This window comes from Arvicola amphibius, chromosome 2 (genome assembly GCF_903992535.2).
Source record: "Arvicola amphibius chromosome 2, mArvAmp1.2, whole genome shotgun sequence".
NCBI classification, from domain to species: Eukaryota; Metazoa; Chordata; class Mammalia; order Rodentia; family Cricetidae; genus Arvicola; species Arvicola amphibius.
Genome location: NC_052048.2, coordinates 138,065,852 through 138,088,786, shown reverse-complemented (window position 1 = coordinate 138,088,786; position 22,935 = coordinate 138,065,852). Strand labels below are relative to the sequence as shown.

The window sequence follows — 22,935 nt, the reverse complement described above, 5'->3', positions numbered from 1 at the left end:
ACTCTCTGTGAGATTAGAAGACTTTGCTGAGTTTTTATGAGACAGACACTATCATCACTTGCTTAGTGGGATAATCATAGCCATAAACTTCATACATACATAGCTCAACAATTAAGATCAACTCCCAAACCATGGGCAAAGTCGTTGAGAAAGCATTGGAGTTAAGGACCTAAAAGAATAGCCACTTTTGAATTCACTTAAAATAATAAGGAAACCACATTTGAACGATAAGCCAGAACTGTGTGAAAACGTGGGCCTGGAGCTGACAGGTTCAAATGCCAACCATTGTGAGAATAATCTGAGATTTTCCTTGGTGAGAGACCAAAAGCCAGCCAGGCGGCAGATGCTGGGGCTGACTGCTCTCCCAGGAGCCTTTCTCCAATGGAAGGTCAGGCACCCAGAGCGCCTGCCTCTTTCTAAACAGGGTTTGGAATCTCACCCCCTGTAGAACTTCTACAGCTGAAACACATGACAGGAATATGATAGTAGTTATTCTTTGATCCTATTCCAGTCTGTGAGTCATAAAAGTAGTATGTCTGTAATTTGTCAAACCCCATAGGTCTTGTTTATGTACACAGTTACCTGGCTCCCTGCTTTGGGGCCCCACAAGCCTTGTCTTTGGGTTGCCATGGTAACATTGATCAAGCAGTAAATTTTAAGATAACATTTTGTTAGCAAGGCAAGGTCTTCATGTGGTAGTTGGAGGTGAGGTTGGGACTGGGAAGTCACCCACAGCGCCAATAACCTGCTCTTATCTGTGAAGCTTCCTGTAAGATATAGCAGTGGGCAGGGTGATACAGCTCACCTCTAATCCACGGGAAAGGCACAGCTCAGGGATCCTCATACCCCTTTAGAAGGGAGTGTACTGTAGAGCCTAACCTGGAAGCCCATCTCTGCCCTAGGAACTTACAGCTTTGAGTGGGTTCAGGACTATCCCACATGGCCCACAGAAACCTGTAGACTTAATCCCTGTGTTGTTAAGGTGGGTCAAGTTTATCATTAAAGAAGAATATGTTAGCTTTCTCAATTAGTAGATTTCAAGGGTAGCTAGGCATCCCTTTCTCTACCTCCACATTCCTCAGTGACCACCCTCCCTGCCAAACAGGTTGGTCCAGTGGAAGAATTCTCTCCTGTGCTGGAGAGGTGTGCCCCCTTACCCCTCCGCTGCCTCCACTGTCCAGGGAAGTCCTGCAATATGCATGGGACATTTCTGCAGATTCTCCCATGTCATCTCTCCGCTCATGGAACCACCTTAAAAGTGGTTCATTATTGCCTTTTGCTTGGAAAATGCGTTTGTTGAGTTAAATCCATAAGTGGCACTCTCAGACTTTGTGACATGTTTCAGTTACCTTCAAAGTGCCTTGGAGAATTATTCCCATGGGTGTTTGTTTTTGCTAACCCTTCAAACGATGGCCAGGCTCTTACTGAAAGCTAGGGTAGGAAGCTGCCAAGCTTGTTTGGTTTCCACTGCAGTTGGCTGTTGTGTCAACCTCTGGAGGCACAGACACAGGACCTAAGTAGTATGCTGGCTTCCCTTCCAAACCCTGCTGCTCAGAGAGCATCAGCAAGCCTTAGGATTCTGTAGCCTGCTGGCTAAGAGAAGGGCCATCAGTTCGGGATGTTGGCTGTGAGGGGCCAGGAGTAGGGGTGCCTCTGTGGCTTATAGTACTACAGAGGCCTGTTCCTCTTCCAGACTACGCCTGGAGCGTCTGTTTCCAGGTATATGATTGGTGATCCTGCATTTCTCTATGCTAAAGTGCCTAGGGCCCCAAAGGGTGAGGTTTTGGGATTTGGGCTACTGACATTAAACACACTGCCCAGAAGTGCACCACTGCCTGCTTCCTTCAGTTCCACCAATGGTGTCTTCTCATTCAGGGTATCTCCCTCTTGCTCTATCATCATGCATGCTTTCTCAGTCTCTGTTTTATGTGATTAAAACTCTGTCTTCCCTTTTCCATGCTTTCCAATGCTCCTGTCTGGTCCTCCTTCAATGGGGCAAAGGTAGCACTTCCACCCCTGACTGTGTACTAGAATCTTCTGGAGAGGTCCAGAGCAGATTCTGAAGGCTCCTTCCAGATTCACAGAGTGGATCTTGCCAGGGATTGAGAGCAGGAATCTGTATTTTATGATGGCTTCCAGAAATTCTAATGGAACCAGCCCCTCTTGGGATCTTTCCTCCAATTATGTTAGAGACCTGCTGACTTTGGGGCCTTGTTATCCAGTCTTTGAAACTTGCTTTAGTAGTCCTGTTGTCTGTGTAACTTTTGGTGTCTTCAGAGTGTGCAGACAGCTCCACGGCTTCATTTAGCATGAATGAATAAGTCATGGAAGAAATTGAATCAGAGGAGTCAATGAGAACATGCCAGAAATTCCGACTTACAGCAATGTCCTAACAATGATAGTGTCCTTGTTTGCTTTCTGTTGCTGTGATAAATACCATGACCAAAAGTGGTTTGAGGAGGAAAGGGTTTATTTGGCTTATCATCGTAGTTCATTATTGAGGAAGTTGGGGTCAGGAACTCAAGGCAGGAACCTGGAGGCAGGAACTGAAGCAGAGACCATGGAGGAATGCTGCTCACTGGCTTGCTCTCCATAGCTCCCCTGGCCTACTTTCTTATACACCCTAGGATTACCTGCCCAGGGGTGGTACCAGTGGCCTGGGTCCTCCCACATTGATCATTAATCAGCAAAGACTAAAAAATATCTCAAAAAAGCTTCACCATTCCTAGCAATTAAGGAAATACAAGTCAACACAACTGATGAGTAAATAAAGAAAATGTAGTGCGGATACAGTAAGAAATACTATTCAGTGGAGAAGAAAGATGAAATCATGAACTTTACAGGTAAACAGAGGAAACTAGAAAGATCATATTGAGTGATATAGCCCAGACCTAGAAAGACAAGAATTGTATGTTCTCACTCATCTGAGCTTCCTGATTCCAAATCTTCATAGCTTGGAGTACTATAGAAACCAGAAAAATCAAAGAGATCATTGCAGGGTCAGGCTGAGAGAAAAGTGGAGAGCAGAATAGCAGGGTACAAGTGATCTGATCAAGAAAATGGAAAAATGGGAGGTTCTAATTAAAGAGAAGGAGGGAGATAAATGCAGAAGGAAGAAAGGGTGGTAAAATAAGGGTGTCGAAAGAAGCCATAAGGAATCATAGTCCTGACTATCTACCTAAATATGTATATAATAAATGTAAGTCTGTGATTAAATGCACATGTACAATTTAAATGAAATTTCCCATCTGGGCTGAGAGTGAACCATCCAAGAGCTATAGACTAACATCAGCTACCACAAAAACAATAGTAGGCATGGGAAGCCCCTTTTTTAAGTTGTTGTTCAGGGTTGTCCAAGAGACATGAAAACAGAGGCTATTGCTGTTGTACTTGGTTGCCCCTCAGAGGTAGATGGGAAATCCTCATTGTTGAAGACTCTATCCACTTTGGACACATAGCATAGAGACCCCTGAGCTGGAACTGATCTCATTGTCTTCCAGAGGACTAGATTTCATGGTACCATAAGGCACGGTGACCTGCCAGCTTCCAGATGGAAGCAACCAACAATCCTACCCAGCTGTGATGCCTAGGAAGCACAGCAATGGCCAGATGGCACCATTACCCTCAGAGTGCAGTAGTGGCCTGCATGCCTTGGCAGTAACCAACAGCCCTCTAATTGTACTTAATACAATTGGGAAATTATTCCTGGTACTAGAAGCATATCCAACTACCCAGGAAGTCATGGATCTTGAAAGAAAAAACTATAACTGCCACTTTACTAAACCAGCATAGTTCCTAACTACACTCTAAAATCTCTATCCTTATACCCACAGATAAGTATAGTTCTTTCTCACCCTCATCAAAGAAACCTCTCTTTGTAACCGAAGGAGACCGTCACAGAAAACCACAACCAATCAAAATGCAGAGTTGTGGAGCCCAGTCCCAACTGATACGTCTACACTATAACTCCTGTACCTAAAGTTCAGGGATTATTGCGGAGGAAGGGGTGGGAAGATTGTAAGAGCCAGAGAAGCAGGGAATTTGCTGTGATATTGTATTATAGGAATGTCAGAAACTACACCCATAAAGTCTCTCCAGTGACTGCCTAAACAAGCCAAACAAGGGCAATAGACATGCTAACACGGGTGGGAGGAAGCTCATGAGGCCTTATCCCCACACAAAGAACTGCAGGCAACTAAGGAACTCTGAGAGTGGGAGAAATGGTCTTCCCCGGAGAAGAGCACACCAACAGGCTATCCAGTACTAAATGGTCAGCCCTAAAAACATGGGCACAGGTAACATTATACAGTCTGAGCAGGTTGTATTTAGGGATATCTATGTACATACATGCTCGTATATGTATATAGTAAGTTAATAAAAAGAGACCATGAATTTGAAAGAGAACAAAGTAGGAATACATGGGAAGACTCAGAGGGAGAAGAGAGAAGGGAGAAATGATGTAATTATAATCTCAAAGATAAAAGAAATAATTTTTCAAGAAAGAAGAAAAACACCCCCACAGTCTTACCCATGGACAGTCTGGCAGAGGCATTTTCTCCCATGAGACTTCCTTTTCCTGTCAGCCTTTCGTCTGTACCCATGGTCCTTTATCCTGATGACCCAGGAAAGCTGCATGTCTTTCTCTTGTGCCAGTGCTTGAAGTTCTTGTCCTGTGTGGATGTTGTGTCTCTACATGACTCCCTCATAGAACCAGATTCCTCGAAGGCACAGCCACTTCTTGATCAAGTTCTCTGTTATTAGTGTTGGAGACACTGCAGCAACCAAAGCCAAGTCGCTGGCCTTGTGACCCCACACTATAGTCAGGACAGATAGTATCCAGGAAATCAAGATTTTCTTTTTATTTCTTAGTGGTGTTCGAGGCAACCAGTGTTGTTTAGAAACAAAGGAGCAGAGAGAGCTGAGTGAGGATTGTGTCCTGCACAGGCCCAGCTGTGCAGGCTTCCCTGAGACACCAAGGGAAAGGTGGAGACCTTCCTGGATGTAGTGACTTATTTTATGGATGCCTCAGGAAATGATCCACAGTTGGAGGGAGCAACAAGTGCAGAGGGCCTGAGGTGCAGGAACAACGAGACCAGGACTTTGCAAACTAAAGGTCGCAGTGCAGCTGAGTGTCCTCACACAGATAATTAATTTCTCTGTGTGTCTTTCCTCATCAGAAGAGCAAGGATGTAAACAATACCAAAGTTGTTTTCTGGGGCTTGTGAAGACACACAAGTGTTTTCTGTTCTCACTGGCAGGCTCTTTAGGAAGCCATCCCCTTCTCCGTGCATACATCCCCTTTATCCTCCAAGCCTCCACATAATGCTGCCGATGGTGCCTGGGGCATAGCAGATGCTCATACATTTGCTGATGTGACCCGCAAAGGAGTATTTAGCTCAGACTGCTCTTGTCTTGTGGCAGATGCCTGTCCTTAGACTCCTCCATCATAGATGGTGTTCACAAACCCATCCCATGTCCCCATAGAACTGTAGGCTTCAGGAAGCACTGAGAATGGGAAGAGGGGTGAGGTGGGGTTTTTCTCCCCTTGGATCTAAACCTCTGTAGTGTAGGAGCAGCCTCTGTGATTTGCATTACCCTCTCTTAGGCCTCATCCTGCTGTGAGCCTGCCAAGGAATAAGTGGCCTGCTTCTGCAAGGGGGACAAAGGGACTCCTGGCGCAGCCTCCCTGGGGTTCTGCAGAAAGCAAGAGTCCTCACTACTCTTACTGGCCTACTTAGACTTATCGGTATGTTCCCCTCTTACCAGCAGTCTTCCTGACCCTATCTCTAAAGCCTTTATCTTATTTTTGAATAAGCCATATCTACGCAGAGTTCCCAAATCAAGACACTAGAAAGATATTCATGGGGAGTTCTTTGTTCTGCTGCTGTCCTCGCTGTCTTTTCATCTTTCAAAGGCAATTGCTTTCATGACTTCCTTGTTCCTGCCAGAGTTTATTTATACAGACATAAGCAAGAATGAATCTAAACTATTTCTTATATCCTTCTTATAATGGAACCATGTGTCACACACACACACGTGTGTGTGTGTGTGTGTGTGTGTGTGTGTGTGTGTGTGTGTGTGTGTATAAAGCAGTTCTGTGCTTTCTGTGGAGCTCTTGCAGATGCGAAAGCTGAAGATGTCCCTGACCTGTCTATAAAATCATAAGGTTAGTATTTGCACACAATATACAGACAAAAATATCTCCAAAATTACAACTGAGTTCATTTTGTATTGGTCATATGTTGCATGGCATGGGGCCTGCCCCTTCAAGTGTGGTTTGTATACCCAGTGAGCCTCCACTGGAGAAAATGAATGTTTCCTTTGTGAGTGTTTTTAATTGGAGATAGCGTCCAGGTTAGGGATGGGCACTTGTGGCCACTTGCCATTTCAGTGAGCTCCCATCTGCTTGAGAGCTGTGTGGACCCTGTGCATGCAGCTTCAGCATCTGAGGGTTTATACACGCACCAGTCCTATTGTGTCTGGAAGACCTTGTTCCTCAGTATCTTCCACCACTACTGGTTCTTACATGCTTCTTACCTCCTCTTCCACAGAGTTCCCAGAACCCTGAGGGAACAAGTTTAATGGAGACACGCCATTTAGGACTGAGAAATCTAACATCTTCCACTCTCTACACCTTGCCCAGCTGTGGGACGTCTACTGTATTTGTTTCTATCTTCTGCAAGAAGCTTCTCTAACAATGGCCGAGCAAGACATTGATCTTTAAGTATGGCCGAATGTCCCTAGAAGTCACTTTATTGCTACATTCCTTAAACAGAAACAGTAACATTTGGTTTTCCTCTAGGTCCCTGGCCTATCAAGTCTCAGGTTTGTGGGCATGTAAACAATGTTGGGTATGGTTTTCATTTCGTGGGCTGGGCATTAAATCCAACCAGATAGTGGTTGGTACTCCCACATCTCCTGTGCCTCTATTACACTGTTATGTCATGCAGGTAGATCACATTGTAGATCCAAGGGTTTATACTTGGGTTGGTGTTTACCTCTCTTCTTCTGGTACCATTAACACTAGTTAGTAGGAGTAACTCTAGGTAGGCACTACCTTGACTTCTGTGAGTTCAGTGACTTATCTAGAGGTTATCTTCAGCAGTAGGGCCCTATGGTCAGTTTGTAGAGAGAAACCAATAATCCTGGCAATAGCCTAGGTTGCTTGGGGGTTTCTATGGGGCCCCTTTGTTGAACGATCCAATTAGATGTAAACCATTCCCAACACAGGAGGTTTCATTTGGTGGGTGACATGTCTAGTTGGGTCTTTGTCTCCTCTGTTGTTTGGTGGTTCCATTTAGATTTCATTCATGTATTATGTAGGAGAAGTTTTTCATCTAGACTGTCAGCTGCCAAATAACCACACTGAGATTTCTTAATTATAAAAGCTTGGCCAATAGCTTAGGCTTATTTTTGCTAGTGCATATAACTTAACCCATTTCTATAAATCTGTGTGCTGTCCCGAGGCTCGTTTACCTCATCTGTGTACTTTTCATGTTGCTTCTTCTGCGTCTGGCTGGAAATTCTTCAGATTCTGTCCTTCTTCCCAGCATCCTCCTAGTCTGACTCTCCCACCCAGTCTCTTCCTGCCCACCTATAGACTAGTCCTCTCTTTATTAACTAATAAGAGTAATAGCTATTTACAGTGTACAAAGATTGTTCCACTGTGTGTGTATATATTTTAAGAAGCTCTACAGTAGCAGGTTTCCTCTCTGATTTTATCTGTCCCTCCCCATATTACCTCCCATATCTATGTTTTTCCTCCCTCTTTGACCCTCCCAATCTAGTCTCCCCTACCCCTCTCCACTCATAGCTATCTATTCTATTTCATCTTTCTAGGGAGATCCTTCTCTTCTTCCTACAAAACCACCATACTTGTATAAATTGTGGCCTGCTTTTCAAAGAATCACCAGCTAGCATCTACCTATAAGAGAATACATATCATGTTTATCTTTTGGAGTCTGAGTTACCTCATTGAGGATGATTTTTTTTTTTTTTTGATTTTCGAGACAGGATTTCTCTGTAGCTTTGGAACCTATCCTAGAACTAGTTCTTGTAGACTGGGCTGGCCTCAAACTCATAGTGATCCATCTGCCTCTGTCTCCTGAGTACTGGTATTAAAGGTATGCACCACTACCAACCGCAAATTTTTTTATAGCTTTATCCATATACCTGCAAATTTCATTTTTTAAAAAGAATTGGGTAATAGTTCATTGTGTAAATACACCATATTTTCTTTATTGAATTATATATTTATGGACATCTAGGCTGTTTCCAATTCCTGGCTATTATGAGCAGAGCAACAATGAGTATCAAGTGTCTCTGTAGTAGAATGAATCACCTTGGGTATATGCCCAAAAGTGGTATAACTGGATATTGAGGTCGATTGTTTCCCAGCTTCCTGAGAAACTGCCACACTGATTTCAATAGTGACTGTGCAAGTTTGCACTCACACCATCAATAGATGAGTAACCCCCTTACCCCATATACTCACCAGAATGAGCTGTCATTTGTTTTATTGATTTTGGCTATTTTGACTGATGGAAGATAAAATCTCAAAGTAGAATTGATTTTCATTTCCTTTGATGACTAAAGATGTTGGATATTTCTTTGTTTCTCAGCCATTTGTGTTTCATCTTTTGATAATTCTCTGCCTCAGATCTGTACCCCATTTTTATTTAGGTTATTCTCTTGATGTCTAGTTATTTTAAGTTCTTTATATATTTTAGGTATTTGCCCTCTGTTGAATGAGTAGTTCATAAAAATCTTTTCCCATTTTGTAGCCTGATACTTTGTCTGAATGGTTTTGCCCTTTGCCACACTGAATCTTTTCAATTTCACGATGTCCCATTTATTATTTTGTTGTTGTTGTTCCTAGTCGTGGTGCTGACAGTGACCTGTTCGAAGAGTTGTTTCCTGTGCCGATGAGTTCAACACAATTCCCCACTTTCTCTTCTGTCAGATATCCTTCTGGTTGAGGTCTTTTATCCATTTGGAGTTGAATTTTGTGGAGAGTGATAAGCATGAATCTATTTATACTCTCCTACATGCAACCACCCGGTTTGGCCAGCAAAACTTGTTAAAGCTGCTGTCTTTTTGTTGCTGTTGTTGTTTCATTTTAGTGAATTTGTTTCATTCTATATTTATGGCTTCTTTATCAAAAATCAGATGTCCATAGGTCTAGGGTTTTCTGTATGGGTCTGCAACTTTACTCCATTGGTTAGCGTGTCTGCTTTTGTGCCAGTACCATGCTGGTTTTATTACTAAAGTAATGTAGTACAGTTTGTGATTAGGAATGGTAGTAATCCAACAGTTCTTTTTTTTTTTTATTTTTTAGAACTGTTACAGCTATTCTCTCTCTGTCTCTGTCTCTGTCTCTGTCTCTGTCTCTCTCTCTCTCTCTCTCTCTCTCTCTCTCTGTGTGTGTGTGTGTGTGTGTGTGTGTGTGTCTTCATAGGAAACTAAAAATTGTCTTTTCAAGTTCTGTGAAGAATTATGTTGGAATTTTGGTAGGGATTGCATTTGAATCTGTAGATTGCTATTGGTAGGATTATCTATTTTCACTGTATTTATCTTTCTGATCCATGAACATGGGACATCTTTGCATCCTCTGATATCTTCTTCGATTTCTCTCTTCAGTGTCTTAGTATTTTTTTATTATATGAGTCTGATTTCATTTTTCTTTCAGCTGATTGGTTAGAGTTGCCCTAAGACACATGTTTAAAGCTATTGTGGAAGGTGTTATTTCCCTGTTTTCTTTCTCATACAATTTGTCATTCATATATAGGAAGGCTACTGATTTCTGTAGGTTTTTTTTTATATCCTGTTACTATGTTGAAAATGTTTATCAGCTGTATGAGCTTTCTGGTGAAATTTCTAGGGTTCTTTATGAATATAATCATATCATCTACAAATAAAGATGCTTTGACATCTTCCTTTCCTATTTGTATCCACATTTATCTCCTTCAGTTGTCTTGTTGTGATAGGTAAGACTTCAAGTACTAGGTTGCCTGTGGCCATGTCAGAGGAGCAGCAGGTGGCACTTGAGCTTCAGAGGATTGGCCAACCAGAATGCAAGGCACTGATGGGCAAATCTCAGATAGGGAAGGCCCCAAGGGCTAAGGCCCCATAATGTCTCTTGCTCCTGCTGTGCTTGTACATGTTTTCCACTCCCATTTTCCTCTGGTATGTGACATGAATGGGTGCAGGGGGATCCCCATTGCCTTTTATGTAGTATGATTATCTCGTGGAAATAACCTGTTCTACTGGGCATTTTTACCTGTGTATTATTATGAAGATGATTTCCTCTTAAGCTGTATTGTTTAACTGAAGTAATGATTTTATACAATAATAGTATTAATTTAAATAGAATTTTGATGGTTAAGGGTTTTGAACAAATATAATAAGGGATTATGATAGAGATTAGTTTAGTGGGAAAATTAATATAGATAACAGCAGGATATAGTGTTGTCCCTGTCCCTAATAAAGCAGGGGCTGCAGAGGTTAGAAAATAAGAACAAGAACGTGTCACACTCTTAAGTAGACTGTGGCTTGGGTTAATAATTAGGGAAAACAACTGAGTCCTGGAAGCCGAGCTAGCTCAAGTTCTTTTAATCTTAATGTTAAAAGATGTGTTCATAGGTTTCAGTGTGTATCAGAGATAAAGCAAAACTTTAAATAATGACTTAAGGTTGGATTAAGCTGTTTTTAATTAATGGTTTTGAGGTAGAAAATCTTGGGGCACAATTGAAGGCTCAGAAAGGCACAATTTCAGTACTTGAGTGAGGGACTCAATGTCAGGGAAGAAAAACAGTGACAGCCTGGCTATTGCTGGCTGATGTGCCTTTCTTACTAGCATGCGTTGGGGATGAAGGGTGATAATTAATTCCTTGTGCCCATTTCTGCCCTCCGCTCCCTGCTATTAAAAGAGTGTTGATGGGTGGGTAATCCCCCCGAGGATTTAAAGTAGAGCTGACTGTTTTTCCTATATAAAAGTTTAGATTTGTGATTCTTTTAAGACTTTCTAAAATAAGATTATCTTTTGAGATAAATAATAAAATGATTGGTTCTTTCTTTGTAATTGCAAAATGTAGCCTGCCAGTAAAAGAATTGGCTGAGAAAAATACCTAGCTTGCTTACACTTTGTTAACCTTTAACAAGTCGCTTGTGCATGAATGTATGTGGGTTCTTGGGGATAATTTTTTTTAATATGCTGGTTTTTTACTTGTATTCATTGAAATCATTCACTTAAAAAGTAGAATGTAACCACACTGTAATTTTTTTTTGTTTGTTTGTTTTTTTGTTTTTCGAGACAGGGTTTCCCTGTAGTTTCTAGAGCCTGTCCTGGAGCTAGCTCTTGTAGACCAGGCTGGCCTCGAACTCAGAGATCCGCCTGCCTCTGCCTCCCGAGTGCTGGGATTAAAGGCGTGCGCCACCACCGCCCGGCCGACACTGTAATTTTTATACTGCTTGAAAGGTTTTGCTGGGGTATATGAGTTATGAGAGAAAAATTAAGAATACACAGAAGGGATCCATATTGATAGAGGTGTGGGGGTGTATTTCCCCTTTATTTGCTGGCCCCAGAGAGTTAAGTTTGCCCCACTCTTCAGCTCCAGAGAATTAAGTTTTACTCCCTCAGATAGAGAAGTCAAATTGAGTGATTAGTTCACCGATTCCATGGCTCCCCTACAATTCCTGAGCTACAGAAGACTGGTCCTCACAGCAGCACAGTACTGACTGGGTATGGAAAGAGTGGACAACCTTTAGTGGAAATGCCTTGAGTGTCTCTCCATGTACGAATATGCTGGCTGTAGACTTGCTGTAAACTGTCCTTATTATATTGAAATGTGTTCCTTGTATTTCTAATCTCTCCAGGACTTTTATCATGAAGCGATGTTGGGTTTTGTCCTTGGCTTTTTCTGCATCTAATCATATGATCTTGTGGGTTTGTTTTTTTAACCTTTCAGTCTTTTTTTTTATGGAGGGATACATTTAATCACTTTTTGTATGTTGAACCATCTCTACGTCTCTGGGATGAAACCTACGTGTCCTAGTTTGGGTTGTTACTGCTGTGATAAAATACCATGACCAAAAGCAGTTCAGGAAGAGGAGGTTTTATTTGGCTTATGTTTCCACATCAGTAGTCCATCACTGAAGAAAGTCAGGACAGGAACTCGAACAGGGCAGGAACCTGGAGGCAGGAGCTAATGCAGAGGCCATGGAGGGGTGCTGCTGACTGGCTTGCTCTGCATGGCTTCCTCAGCCTGCTTTCTATAGAACCCAGGACCACCAACCCAGGGGAGGCCCTACCCACAATAGACTGGGTTTCCCCCATCTATCAACTAATTTTAAAAAATGCTTTGCAGGCTTGTCTATAGCCCAATCTTATGAAGGCATTTTCTCAATTGGGGTTCCCTACTATAACGTGCTTTAAGTTGACATAAAATTAGGCAGCACACTACTTAATCATGGTGGATCATCTTTTTTATGTGTTTTTAGATTTGGTTTGAAAATATTTTATTGAGAATTTTTATATCTGTGTTAAAGGAAATTTGTCTGTAATTTTCTCTTTCTTGTATCTTTTTGTGGTTTGGGTATCAGAGGTAATCGTGGTCTCTTAAGGAGTTAGACAATGTTCCTTCTACTTCTACTTTATGGAATAATTGGAAGAGTACTGACTTTACTTCTTCTTTGAAAATCTGGTAAAATTCTATGCTAAATGTACTTGGCTCTGAGCATTTGGTTGGGAGACTTTTAATTACTGCTTCTATTTTAGTAGGGAATATAGGTCTGTTCGTATTGCTTATCTTGTCTTGCTTTTTATTTAATTTTAGTAGGTAGCATATACCAAGAAATCCATTAGATTTTTAAAGTGTGTCCTTAGAATTCTCTGTATGTCCTTATGTCCTTCTTTTTATCTCTAATTTTATTCAGTTGGATCCTCTCTCCATAATTTGGTTGATTTGGCTAAGTGTTATCAATATTACTGATTTTCTTGAAGAACCAACTCTGTTTCATTGATTCTTTGTATTGTTTTTCATCTATTTGTTGGTTTCTATTTAATTGATTTCAATCCTGAGTTTCTTTCTTGCTGTCTACTCCTTTTTTTGGTGTGATTTCTTCTTCTTTTTGTTCTAGAACTTTCAGATATGCCATTAAGTTGCTAGTATGAGATCTCTCCAACATGTTTATAAAGGCACTTAGGGCAGTGAACTTGTGTTTTAGAACCATTTTCATTGTGTGCCATAATTTTGGGTATGTTGTGTTTTCATTTTTATTCAACAGGGATGTTTTTAAATGTCTTCTTGATTTCTTTTCTAACGCGGGTTGCATTCAGCAGTGATTGTTCAGTTTCTGTGAGTTCGTAAGTTTCCTGTTGTTGTTGACTTCCCTCTTGAATCCGCGCAATTCAGTTTTCTTGTGTCTGTTGAGACTTTCTTTGTGACAAGCAGTGTGATCAGTTTTGAAGACAGCTTCATGAGGTGCTGAGAAGAAGGACTATTCTTTTGTGCTTGTATGAAATGTTCTGTGAATATCCGCTAGGTCTGTGATTAATGACATCATTCAGCTACAGCATTTCGCTGTTCAGATTTTGTCTGGATGACCTGTCTACTGGAAAGAGTGGGGTACTGAAGTCTCCCACTATCGCTGTGTGAGGGTCAATATGTTATTTTACCCATAGTAGTCTTTCTTTTAAGAATTTAGGTGCTCTTGTATTTCACACATAATGTTTAGAATAGCAATGTCCTCTTGGCGAACTTTTTTTTTCCTTTGATGAGTATGTAGTGTCCTTTCCTTTCTCTTCTGACTAGTTTTTGTGTGAGTCTGCGTTGTCAGATATTAAAATGGCTATGACGGCTTGCTTAGGCCCATTTGCTTGGAATGTCTTTTTCTGCCCTTATACCCTGAGGTGAGGTCTGTCTTCAATGGTAAAGTGTGTTTCTTAGATGCAGTGGAAAGATGGATTCTGTTTTTAAATCCAATCTGTTAGTCAGTGACTTCTTAGTGAATTGAGACTATGGTTGTTGAGAGTTATGTTTGTGGATTACACTCTTTGTTGATTCCCATTATCTCTGTGGGTTATTTTCCTCATCTTTTGATTTGGTGGTCTAGGAATATTTATTCTTTTGTTTTCTAGTTGAAGTTTCCTTCTAGTGCCTTTTATGGAGCTGGATTTTTAGATAAATAGTGCTTCAGATTGGCTTTATTGTGAAATGTTTTTCTATTGTGATTGAAATTTTTGTTGTATATGGTTGTCTGGCCTGCATCTTTAGTCTCTTAGAGTTTGTAGAACATCTGTCCAGGCCCTTTCGGCTTTTAGAGTCTTCACTAAGAATCGGGAGTTATTCTAGATGAGTCTGTCTTCATATGTTACTTGATCTTTCCCTTGCAACTTTTAAATTCTTTCTTTGTTCTGTAATTTAGTGATTTGATGATTATGTATCATGGGGAATTTCTCTTCTGAATCAGCCCGTATGGTAGTCTGTGTACTTCTTCTACCTGTATAGGTACCTCATTTTTTTAGGTTAGGGAAATATTCTTCTATGATTTTTCTGTGCCTTTCATATTTTTTTTAAATCCTTCCTTCATTCTTATTTGTGAATTTTCTCTTTTTATAGTGTCCCAGATTTTCTTGCTGTTTTGTTCCTGGGTTTTTGAGATGTATCATTGTCTTTGACAGAAGTAAACATTTCTTTTCTCTGGTCTTCAGTGCCTGAGATTCTCTTCCATGTCTTATAATCTCTTAGTGAGGTTTACCTCTGAAATTTTTGTTTGAGTCTCTAAATTTTCATTCTCGGTTTTCTTTGTTTGGCTTTTGTTTAATGATTCTGTTTTTTTACTTTCACATGTTGAGCTGTTTCCATCATTTTATTCTACTGTGTCTAGCTGTGGGTTGCCTGATAGGACGATTTTTCTGAGTCCCTGCTAGCTGTGGCCACTGGGAGTCCCTGGTAGAATGTGTTTCTAGGCACTGGGGGCTAACATCAAGGAATGGAGCCAGGCTAAGAAGGGGGCACTGGCAGAGTCCACAGAAAGGATAAAAGCTGGGTCTGCCCTAAGGTTGCTGAAGTAGGTGGGGAATTGAGTCATGGAGGAAGGACCGGCCCTTGCAAGTGGACTCTGTGTACTGTATTTTTTTATCTTGCTTTTCTAACTGAATAGAACATCCATATCAGGCCAGAGAGCTGCACAGTCCTCAGTCAAGAAGCCAGGTCCTCAGGAAGGTGCACCCACCGGAGCTCAGGCAGTGATTCCTCCCCTCCTGGTGTAAGAAAAGCTTGTATCTGGCCAACTCCACATTTGCTTTCCTGTTTCATACAAACATTTCTCTCTTCTGGATTTCTCACAAAATCTGACAGACTTCTCACAGATGGATATGATTTGATTTGATTTATGGCTACAGCACCACAATAAATATTTGAGATAGAAGACAAAAGCACCATAATCACTTTCCTTGTGTCAGGACTCAGGACACTCAGGAAGAGAGACAGTCCTCTTCACAGCTCATTCCAGTCACTGTTGCTACAGTAACCTAGTGGGACAAGCCATGCAAAGGAAGAACCGGGCATTATAAGGGCACAGAATGGCTGGTGTCTTTCATGTGCTGTGAGAGAGTCAGAAAATATGCTGCATATGGTTGATATTTGAAATGAAGTCATGCTGATGAGGAACAGAGATCTGGAGATACAGAAGGAAGATGGGGGATAGCATAGAGGTAGGGCGCTCCATGTACGAAGGCCCTAAAGTTGAAGAGAACACTGTGTATCTGGAAAAAGAGGAAACCAACTTAGTTAAGCAAAGAGTATGGTATGTGGTGAGGTGAGAGCGTGTGGCACACTGCACCGTGCCAGACACTTAGCTCTTGAACTCAAGCCCTTGGGGCCCATCAGCAGATCTCTAGGATATCGGGCCTATGGCCTGGTACTTCAGGAATGGTTCTGAGTAAAAATGGAGCCTTGTAACTGTCAGTCATGCATGAAGTGTTAGATGGGGGCAGTGTCTGAGGGACGGGGAGGGAGAATGGGGTCTGCAGAAGGTCTGAGATCCACCATGGGTACCTCCTGTGGTATGAGTAAGTAGAGGAAGACAAGGGAGCACTAGACCTGAACTACAAACCCAAATAGGAGGAAAGATGAGGGGGTAGTACCTCAGAATCCAAGGAAAAGGAGTACGGATCTAGTACTCCACAGTCTGGCAGTGGTATGTTCATCATCCCTCTGGCACCCCCACCTTCCCTTACACTGCTTCATCAGGACCCACAGGCTTTTCCTTCAGATGGGAGTTAGTTGTTTGGAGGCCTTCTTTTTAGCTGTCTTTCATGGAGTCTTTCTGAGCCCAGAAGTGATGCTGAGCTCTGCTGTCTTTCCATACATGGGTGAGGATTTCCTTGGGTGGCTCATGCATGTGAGCAGCTCACACTTGAAAATATAGCAGATTCCAACACTGGAAAGGGGGTGCCTGGTTTGCTCTATGCTGGTACTGTGGAATCCACACTTAATTGGGTAAGGAAACATCCCTGTTGGACTGAAGTCACTAGGGAGCGGTTGTAATTATAGATGACTTCCCACAGTTTTCATGCCTGTATTTATATGCTGGCTGCCTCTCCTTTAAGATTCTTCTGTTTTATTTTTAGGACCCAGATTAAATCAGAAGTCTGTACTTATATTATTGTATCTTCTTAAAATACCTTAAAGAATTTAAATTTTACCTTTTTATAGACTTACTCTGTTTAAAATTAGTTTTTCCTCTTCAATATTCTGCATATAAGATTAACTTGGCTTGTTTCCAACCTCTATTTTCATGGCACTAGATCCTGAAAGAATTGGCACAGGATAGTCATTCCCTTAAAGAGAATAGTCAGGGCTCAGTTTCAGCTCAGAGGTAGAGCGCTTGTTTAGACAAATAGGAAGCCCTGGGTTTAATACCAACACTGAAGAAATGAAGGAAAGAAAGAAAAAAGAAAAGGAGGGATTAAAAGAGGAAGGAAGGGAGGGATAGGGTAATTCAGATTAGTCCAACAGAAGAAAAATCCCTCCTTGTCATCCGAACAGTCTGAGAAACCCTAGATAATTGTCTGGCGAGCTGTGTTGTATGCAGTCATACATGTTTCACGCATGCCTGTGTTCTAGTTTTCACTCTTGTGCTGTAATCAAAAATACCATGAACAAAGGCAATTTGAGGAGGAGAGGACTTGTTTACCTTCTGTCCTTATCTCAGTCAATTATGAAAGAAACTCAGGTCCAGAAGTTGGAGGCAGGAGTGTAAACAGAAGCCATAAAGAAGTGCTACTTACTGACTTGCTCTCATGGCTTGCTCAGACTGTTTTCTTATATACCCCAGGACCACCAGCCCAAGGGTGCACTACCCATAGCTGGCCAGGTCTCCCATATCTGTCATTAATCAAGAAAATGCAGCCAGGTGGTGGTGGCGCATGCCTTTAATCCCAGCACTCGGGAGGCAGAGGCAGACAGATCTCTGTGAGTTCAAGTCCAGTCTGGTCTACAAGAGCTAGTTCCAGGACAGGCTCCAAAAAAAAAAGCCACAGAGAAACTCTGTCTCGAAAAACCAAAAAAAAAAAAAAAAAAAAAAAAAAAAAAAAAAAAAAAGAAGAAGAAGAAAGAAAGAAAGAAAATGTCCCCACAGACTTGTTTCTAAGTCAGTCTTATGGTGGCATTTTCTCAATTAATATTCCTCCCCCCAAATGACCCTGGTTTGTGAGTTGACAAAAAAAAATTAGCTGGGATACATCCCTGTCACTTAAGTAGGTTCAGATAATTATTCCTTAAGATGTGAGAGCACCCGGGAAAGAGAAATGGCAACAGATGGGAAGTGGTCAGTTGGATGAGAATCTATGGTGAGAGTCAGGGCAAAGGTGGAGGGGTGTAGGGGGGTGGCGGGGGCAGGTGGAGTGGGGGAGACAGAGGGAGATCTAGAAAGAGAGACAGATACAGAGAGACTTGGTATTTCCTTTACTCGCAGAATCCAGTGTCTTTGTACATAACTGAAGTATTTCCGAAAATGACAGTCCCTGGTGTCAGCTCTTCCCTGGCTATGTCAGAAACCATCAGCATTTAAATTCATGGAGCTTGTTATATCATCTTACACTCAGGTACTCACAAGCAGAATTTCATCTCTAAAATAATCAAAAGCATTTTACCTGCATCTAGTCTTCCAAAAAAGCCATAGAATGAACAACGCCAGCAACAATTATTAAGCTAAATTGGCTTTATAAGAGCAAAAAAAAAAAAAAAAATCAATTTTGCCAGTTTGCATTCAGTGACTAATTTCCATATAAATGAGCTGACTCTGACTTCGCCTGGTCTGCAGAATGTGTCTATGCCCTGGGTTAGTTGTTTTTTTTTATTGTTTTTTTTGGGGGGTTGTTGTTGTTGGTGGTGATTTCTATCTATATGGTCCTGAGGATGAACCTCACTGAGAATATGTGAAGGGGTATTGCTTATGCAATGTGGTTTCCTAATTATAATCATCTTTTTTTGTTTTGTTTTGTTTTTGGCAGTGTATCAGCTGCAGCAAGAGGCGCCTCGTCCCAAGAGGATCATTTGTCCCCGGGAGGTCGGTACTCAGCTCTTCTCGGTACACCTTGTTAAGTGTGATGAATTGGCAGCACGGGGCCAACGATGCTGGAGGGACTTTGGGTTTCCTGGGGGGTGATTTCTATTAACGTTTGGCACGGTGTCACCAAATTGAATATCTTCATAACTCTATCTTGAAATTGCATGTTATCTCAAACCTGGTTTTACAAACTGAGAATCGAATGTCTCACATTTTTAACAAATGCAGAGACAAACTAAACTCTTTGTAAGTGCCATAAGATATATGATTGTTCTGTCTTACAGTTGTTCTGCTTCTTTTAGTGACTATTTATCAGTATATATTAATTAAATGCAATTACAAGTGTCAGTGTGACATTTTATACATGTATATAGTATAGTCACTGCCATACCCCTCTTGTCCCCATCCCTCTGATCTCCTTCTTCCCAACAAGCCCCATCACCCACCCTGTGTGTGTGTGTGTGTGTGTGTGTGTGTGTGTGTGTGTGTGTGTGTGTATGGTGGTGTCCCAGTTAGTTTCATTAGGGCTGGTTGCCAGGAGCATGGGCACCAAACAGAAAGCTATACACTGCTGAAGAGGATGGCTCTAGCTCTCCTAGGGACTGTTAACTGTCCATGAATCCTCAGAGAGGGGTGGGGCCTCATGAACACCTTCTCCCTGGTTGACAGAGATTGACAGGCCTGATCTGTGCAGAACCTGAGGTCTTGTATAGGCTTCACAGATGCAGTCATATCACACCCAGGAGATGAACACTCTACTCCGTGTTCCTGCTCTTACATTCTTCCTGCCCTCTCTTCAGCGATGCTACCTGATCTGTGACGTTTGTTTGTGGTGTGGAGTTCAACAATCATTTAAGTTTTGCAGTCTGACCTATCGGGAGCTGCTGCAGTTAATGGTCCCCACACTTTCAAAAACAAAACAAAACAAGCAAACAAACAAAAACACCTCTCTAGGCAAAGATGACAGCAGTGGCAATCCTTGGCTATGCACAGTTATTTAGAAGGCAATTTGATGGTTAGTTACATCATGTCCATTGAGCAAAGCAAAAGCTGTGGCTTCCCTTCTAGGACTTTTGACCTCTCTGTCTGTGACATGTCACCAGATGTAGAAGGTCATGCTTTGGCTTTTTTAACATGCTCAGTTATGCAATGTTTCCAGAAAACACATTACAAAACTGATAAATATATGGGCATTTCTGGTATCCATAGTTAGCAAATCATTGTGGTTTTATCATATTTACCTTAAAATTTTAAAATAATAAAGCTATTTGTGGAAAGTAACTATGTTTCAATCCTGAATATAGCTTTCAGAATATACTCACTCATAAAAATGCCACCAAACTCTCAGAAGTTTCCACTGCCTTCCTTTGTTTATAACTCAGGATACCAGCAAGATGAAGATTCTGTGTATCTCCGTGAGCCTGCGGCTTACTGAATAACGTTTGGGCTTCTGTCACTGGCAGGATTACATGGCTTCTCTCTGACTCCGCCTTGTTTCTCCCAGCATTCAGTTTAGTATTCCTCGCCTTGCTAATTCTTTATTAACCAATGGTATTCATAGCATAAAGAGGGGAATCCCACATCCTCTCCCCTTTTCTGTTTAAATAAAAAGGAAGGTTTTAACATTAACGTAGTAAAATTACATAACAAAACAGGTATCAAGCAAAAATTATAGTTACAATGTTTATATCTACTTTTATCATAACTAAGGAAAACTATGATTATAACTATCTATTCTTCAGCTCCATCAAAGACTCCAGAAGATATAGTGTTACCTAAATAAACAGGAAGTGCATTGTTGTAACATGAGGGCCGGCTTATTTGGCTGCCCGATACCCCACAGCCGGCAAGTCCCAAAGAAAATCACACAGAGGACTCCAAAAGATTATAAACTGATTGCCCATTAGCTCAGGCTACTTATTAGCTCTTGTGGTTTATATTAACCCATTATTCTTATCTATGTTAGCCACATGGCTTGGTACCTTTCTCAGAAGGGTAGCTCATATGTTGCTTCTTCAGTGGTCTGGGCTGAACTATGGCGGGAGCTTCCTGCTTCCCAGAATACTCCTGTTCTCATTGCCCCACCTCTACTTCCTGTCTGGTTGACCCACCTATACTTCCTGCCTGGCCAATCAGTGTTTTATTAAAATACATGATTGACAGAATACAGATAATTCTCCCGCACCACATTGTAAGCAACTTCCAAAACTCTAGAATTGACAGAGACATCTCACTGCCTGAACAGTCACCTAAAGTTCTTTTGTAACACTGGGGCATCCAATCTTCAGACCACAGGCCAATAGTATCCAGCAGACTTTACATGAAGCAGGTAATTTCAAAGAGAGTTACACCTATAATGACAGTTTGTCAATCACTTTCTTCTGTGTCCTGCAAAATGTCTGACAGACTCTTTTATGAAGCAGAAACCCCCAAAAAATCATCTCACCTTTAGGCAAGTTCAGCAGTCATTTCTCTGTGGGTCCTGCATGTCCAATTCATACAGAATAATATCAAACAGTCCAAGCAAGAGCAGTTTTTTGCCCAAATGACTAACAAGCTCCATGAGGACCCTCTTTGATGCCCATCTTCCTCTTGAAGTAATTGGTGCTGCCAGAAGTAGATGTGTCTCATTGTCATGAAAAGTCCTAAGTTATTAAAAACATTTTATATACTATATTCTGAAGGTCTTTGAAAGATTTGAAGAATACCTATCTAACTGAAATATATAACTATATATCTAGAAAACCTAACTAATATGACTACAATCTTGACTATTATAGATGACTGTCTATTGATCTATATTTCTTAATTATATATTACATTTTAAACGAGCTGTATAAACACAATATTTTAATCAAGAGCAGATATATATACATATATATCTCACAAAATTTACCTTAAATTTGTATCAATAGACCAAGATTTATACCAATGCAAAGTGTCCATCTCTATAACACATAGAATAAATAATATTTGGGAATTTAGATATAGTTCTCTACAAACTGCTTCCTGCATTTTGTTGGGCAAAGTACTTTGGGTGGTTTTCATGGTGACCTTTTGGGTGGTCTTGGTCCATCAAACCACATTGGTCTGGGATTAATCCACAGGTTCTTATCTTCTGTGGAAACAAAAGAAGAACATCTTTTCCAAAGCAACAAATCCTTAGACCCAAATTTTGAAGTCATGATATCTTTAAAGTATATATGCTGGCTTAGTTTAGCAGTCTGTACAACAAAATGTCTCTCTGTACTTAGCTTCTTAACAGTCAAAAAATTCAAAGAAAACACAATAATATATATAATCCAGACTCTGTGTATATTCCATCTACATGTACCTTAATTTGTTTCTACTCTATTACTTTTTAATATTTATTTTATTATTTTTACTCCTTTAATCTATGACTGTTCTCTTTTAAATTACCTTTACTGTCTCTTTACTCTTTTTCTTCTCTCTCCCAAGCCTATGTACATTTTCTAAACACACTGTGTCTCATTTAGAGGTCTTTTATGTCTGAATCTTTCCTTATTGCATATCTGTAATACTTTTCTGACCAGGATGACTTATTAAAATGCTAAGTGCTTCTTTTAAAACCTAAGCAGCAGCATTGCTAGTGCAGATATGGTCCTACCTGCTTGTTCCACCCAATCTGATAGGTAGAAGTCCTTTCAGTGCCTGAGTCTGCCTGGTGGGGAGCTGTCCTTACCACCTCAACTCTGATAACCACTTGGCCCATGCTGCCACCAAGTAACTTGCAGTATACTACCGCTACCGACAAACCCCATTCAAATGCTTGGTCTCCTGAAAAAGCCAGAGTTCACACTGGCAGCACAGCCCAGAAAGCCCCCATTTCAAAACCGTGAGACATTTCTTCTGCTACCACTGAATTAGTAAAACCTCTCTTAAAGGAACCATGGCATTAAGCTATGATTAACTCTATTCTTTTGTGTCTAGAATTCCTTTCCAAGCTTTCTCATGTTTAATGTGGATACAGTCAACCATATTGGCACACCAATTTGTTGTAGAAGGCCGCTTGTTTGTTTCTGGCTGCTCAGCCCCAAAATAATCATACAGAGACCATATTATTTGCAATACTGTTTGGCCAATAGCTTAAGCATATTTCTGGCTAACTCATATCTTAAATTAACTCATCTCCATTAATCTCTATATCACCACGAGGCTATGGCTTACTGGGTAAAGTTTTGGCGTCTCTCTTTAGCAGGGCTACATGACTTCTCTCTGACTCCTCCCTCTTTTTCCCAGCATTCGGTTTAGTTTTCCTCACTTAGCTAAGTTCTGTCCTGCTCTGCTATAGGCTCAAAGCAGTTCCTTTATTAACCAATGGTATTCACAGCATACAGAGGG

At 41.1% G+C, this 22,935-nt stretch overlaps 1 protein-coding gene across 2 annotated transcripts in view; it reads left to right on the top strand.

Annotated features, from left to right (window-relative positions):
• Chn2 (chimerin 2) overlaps nucleotides 1-22,935 on the top strand; it is a 278,546-nt gene that overhangs the window by 141,217 nt on the left and 114,394 nt on the right. For both annotated transcript variants that reach the window (XM_038319598.2, XM_038319599.2), the window contains exon 3: nucleotides 18,518-18,573. In XM_038319598.2, coding sequence (XP_038175526.1) covers nucleotides 18,518-18,573 — 56 coding nt within the window. The remainder of the gene's footprint in view (nucleotides 1-18,517; nucleotides 18,574-22,935) is intronic.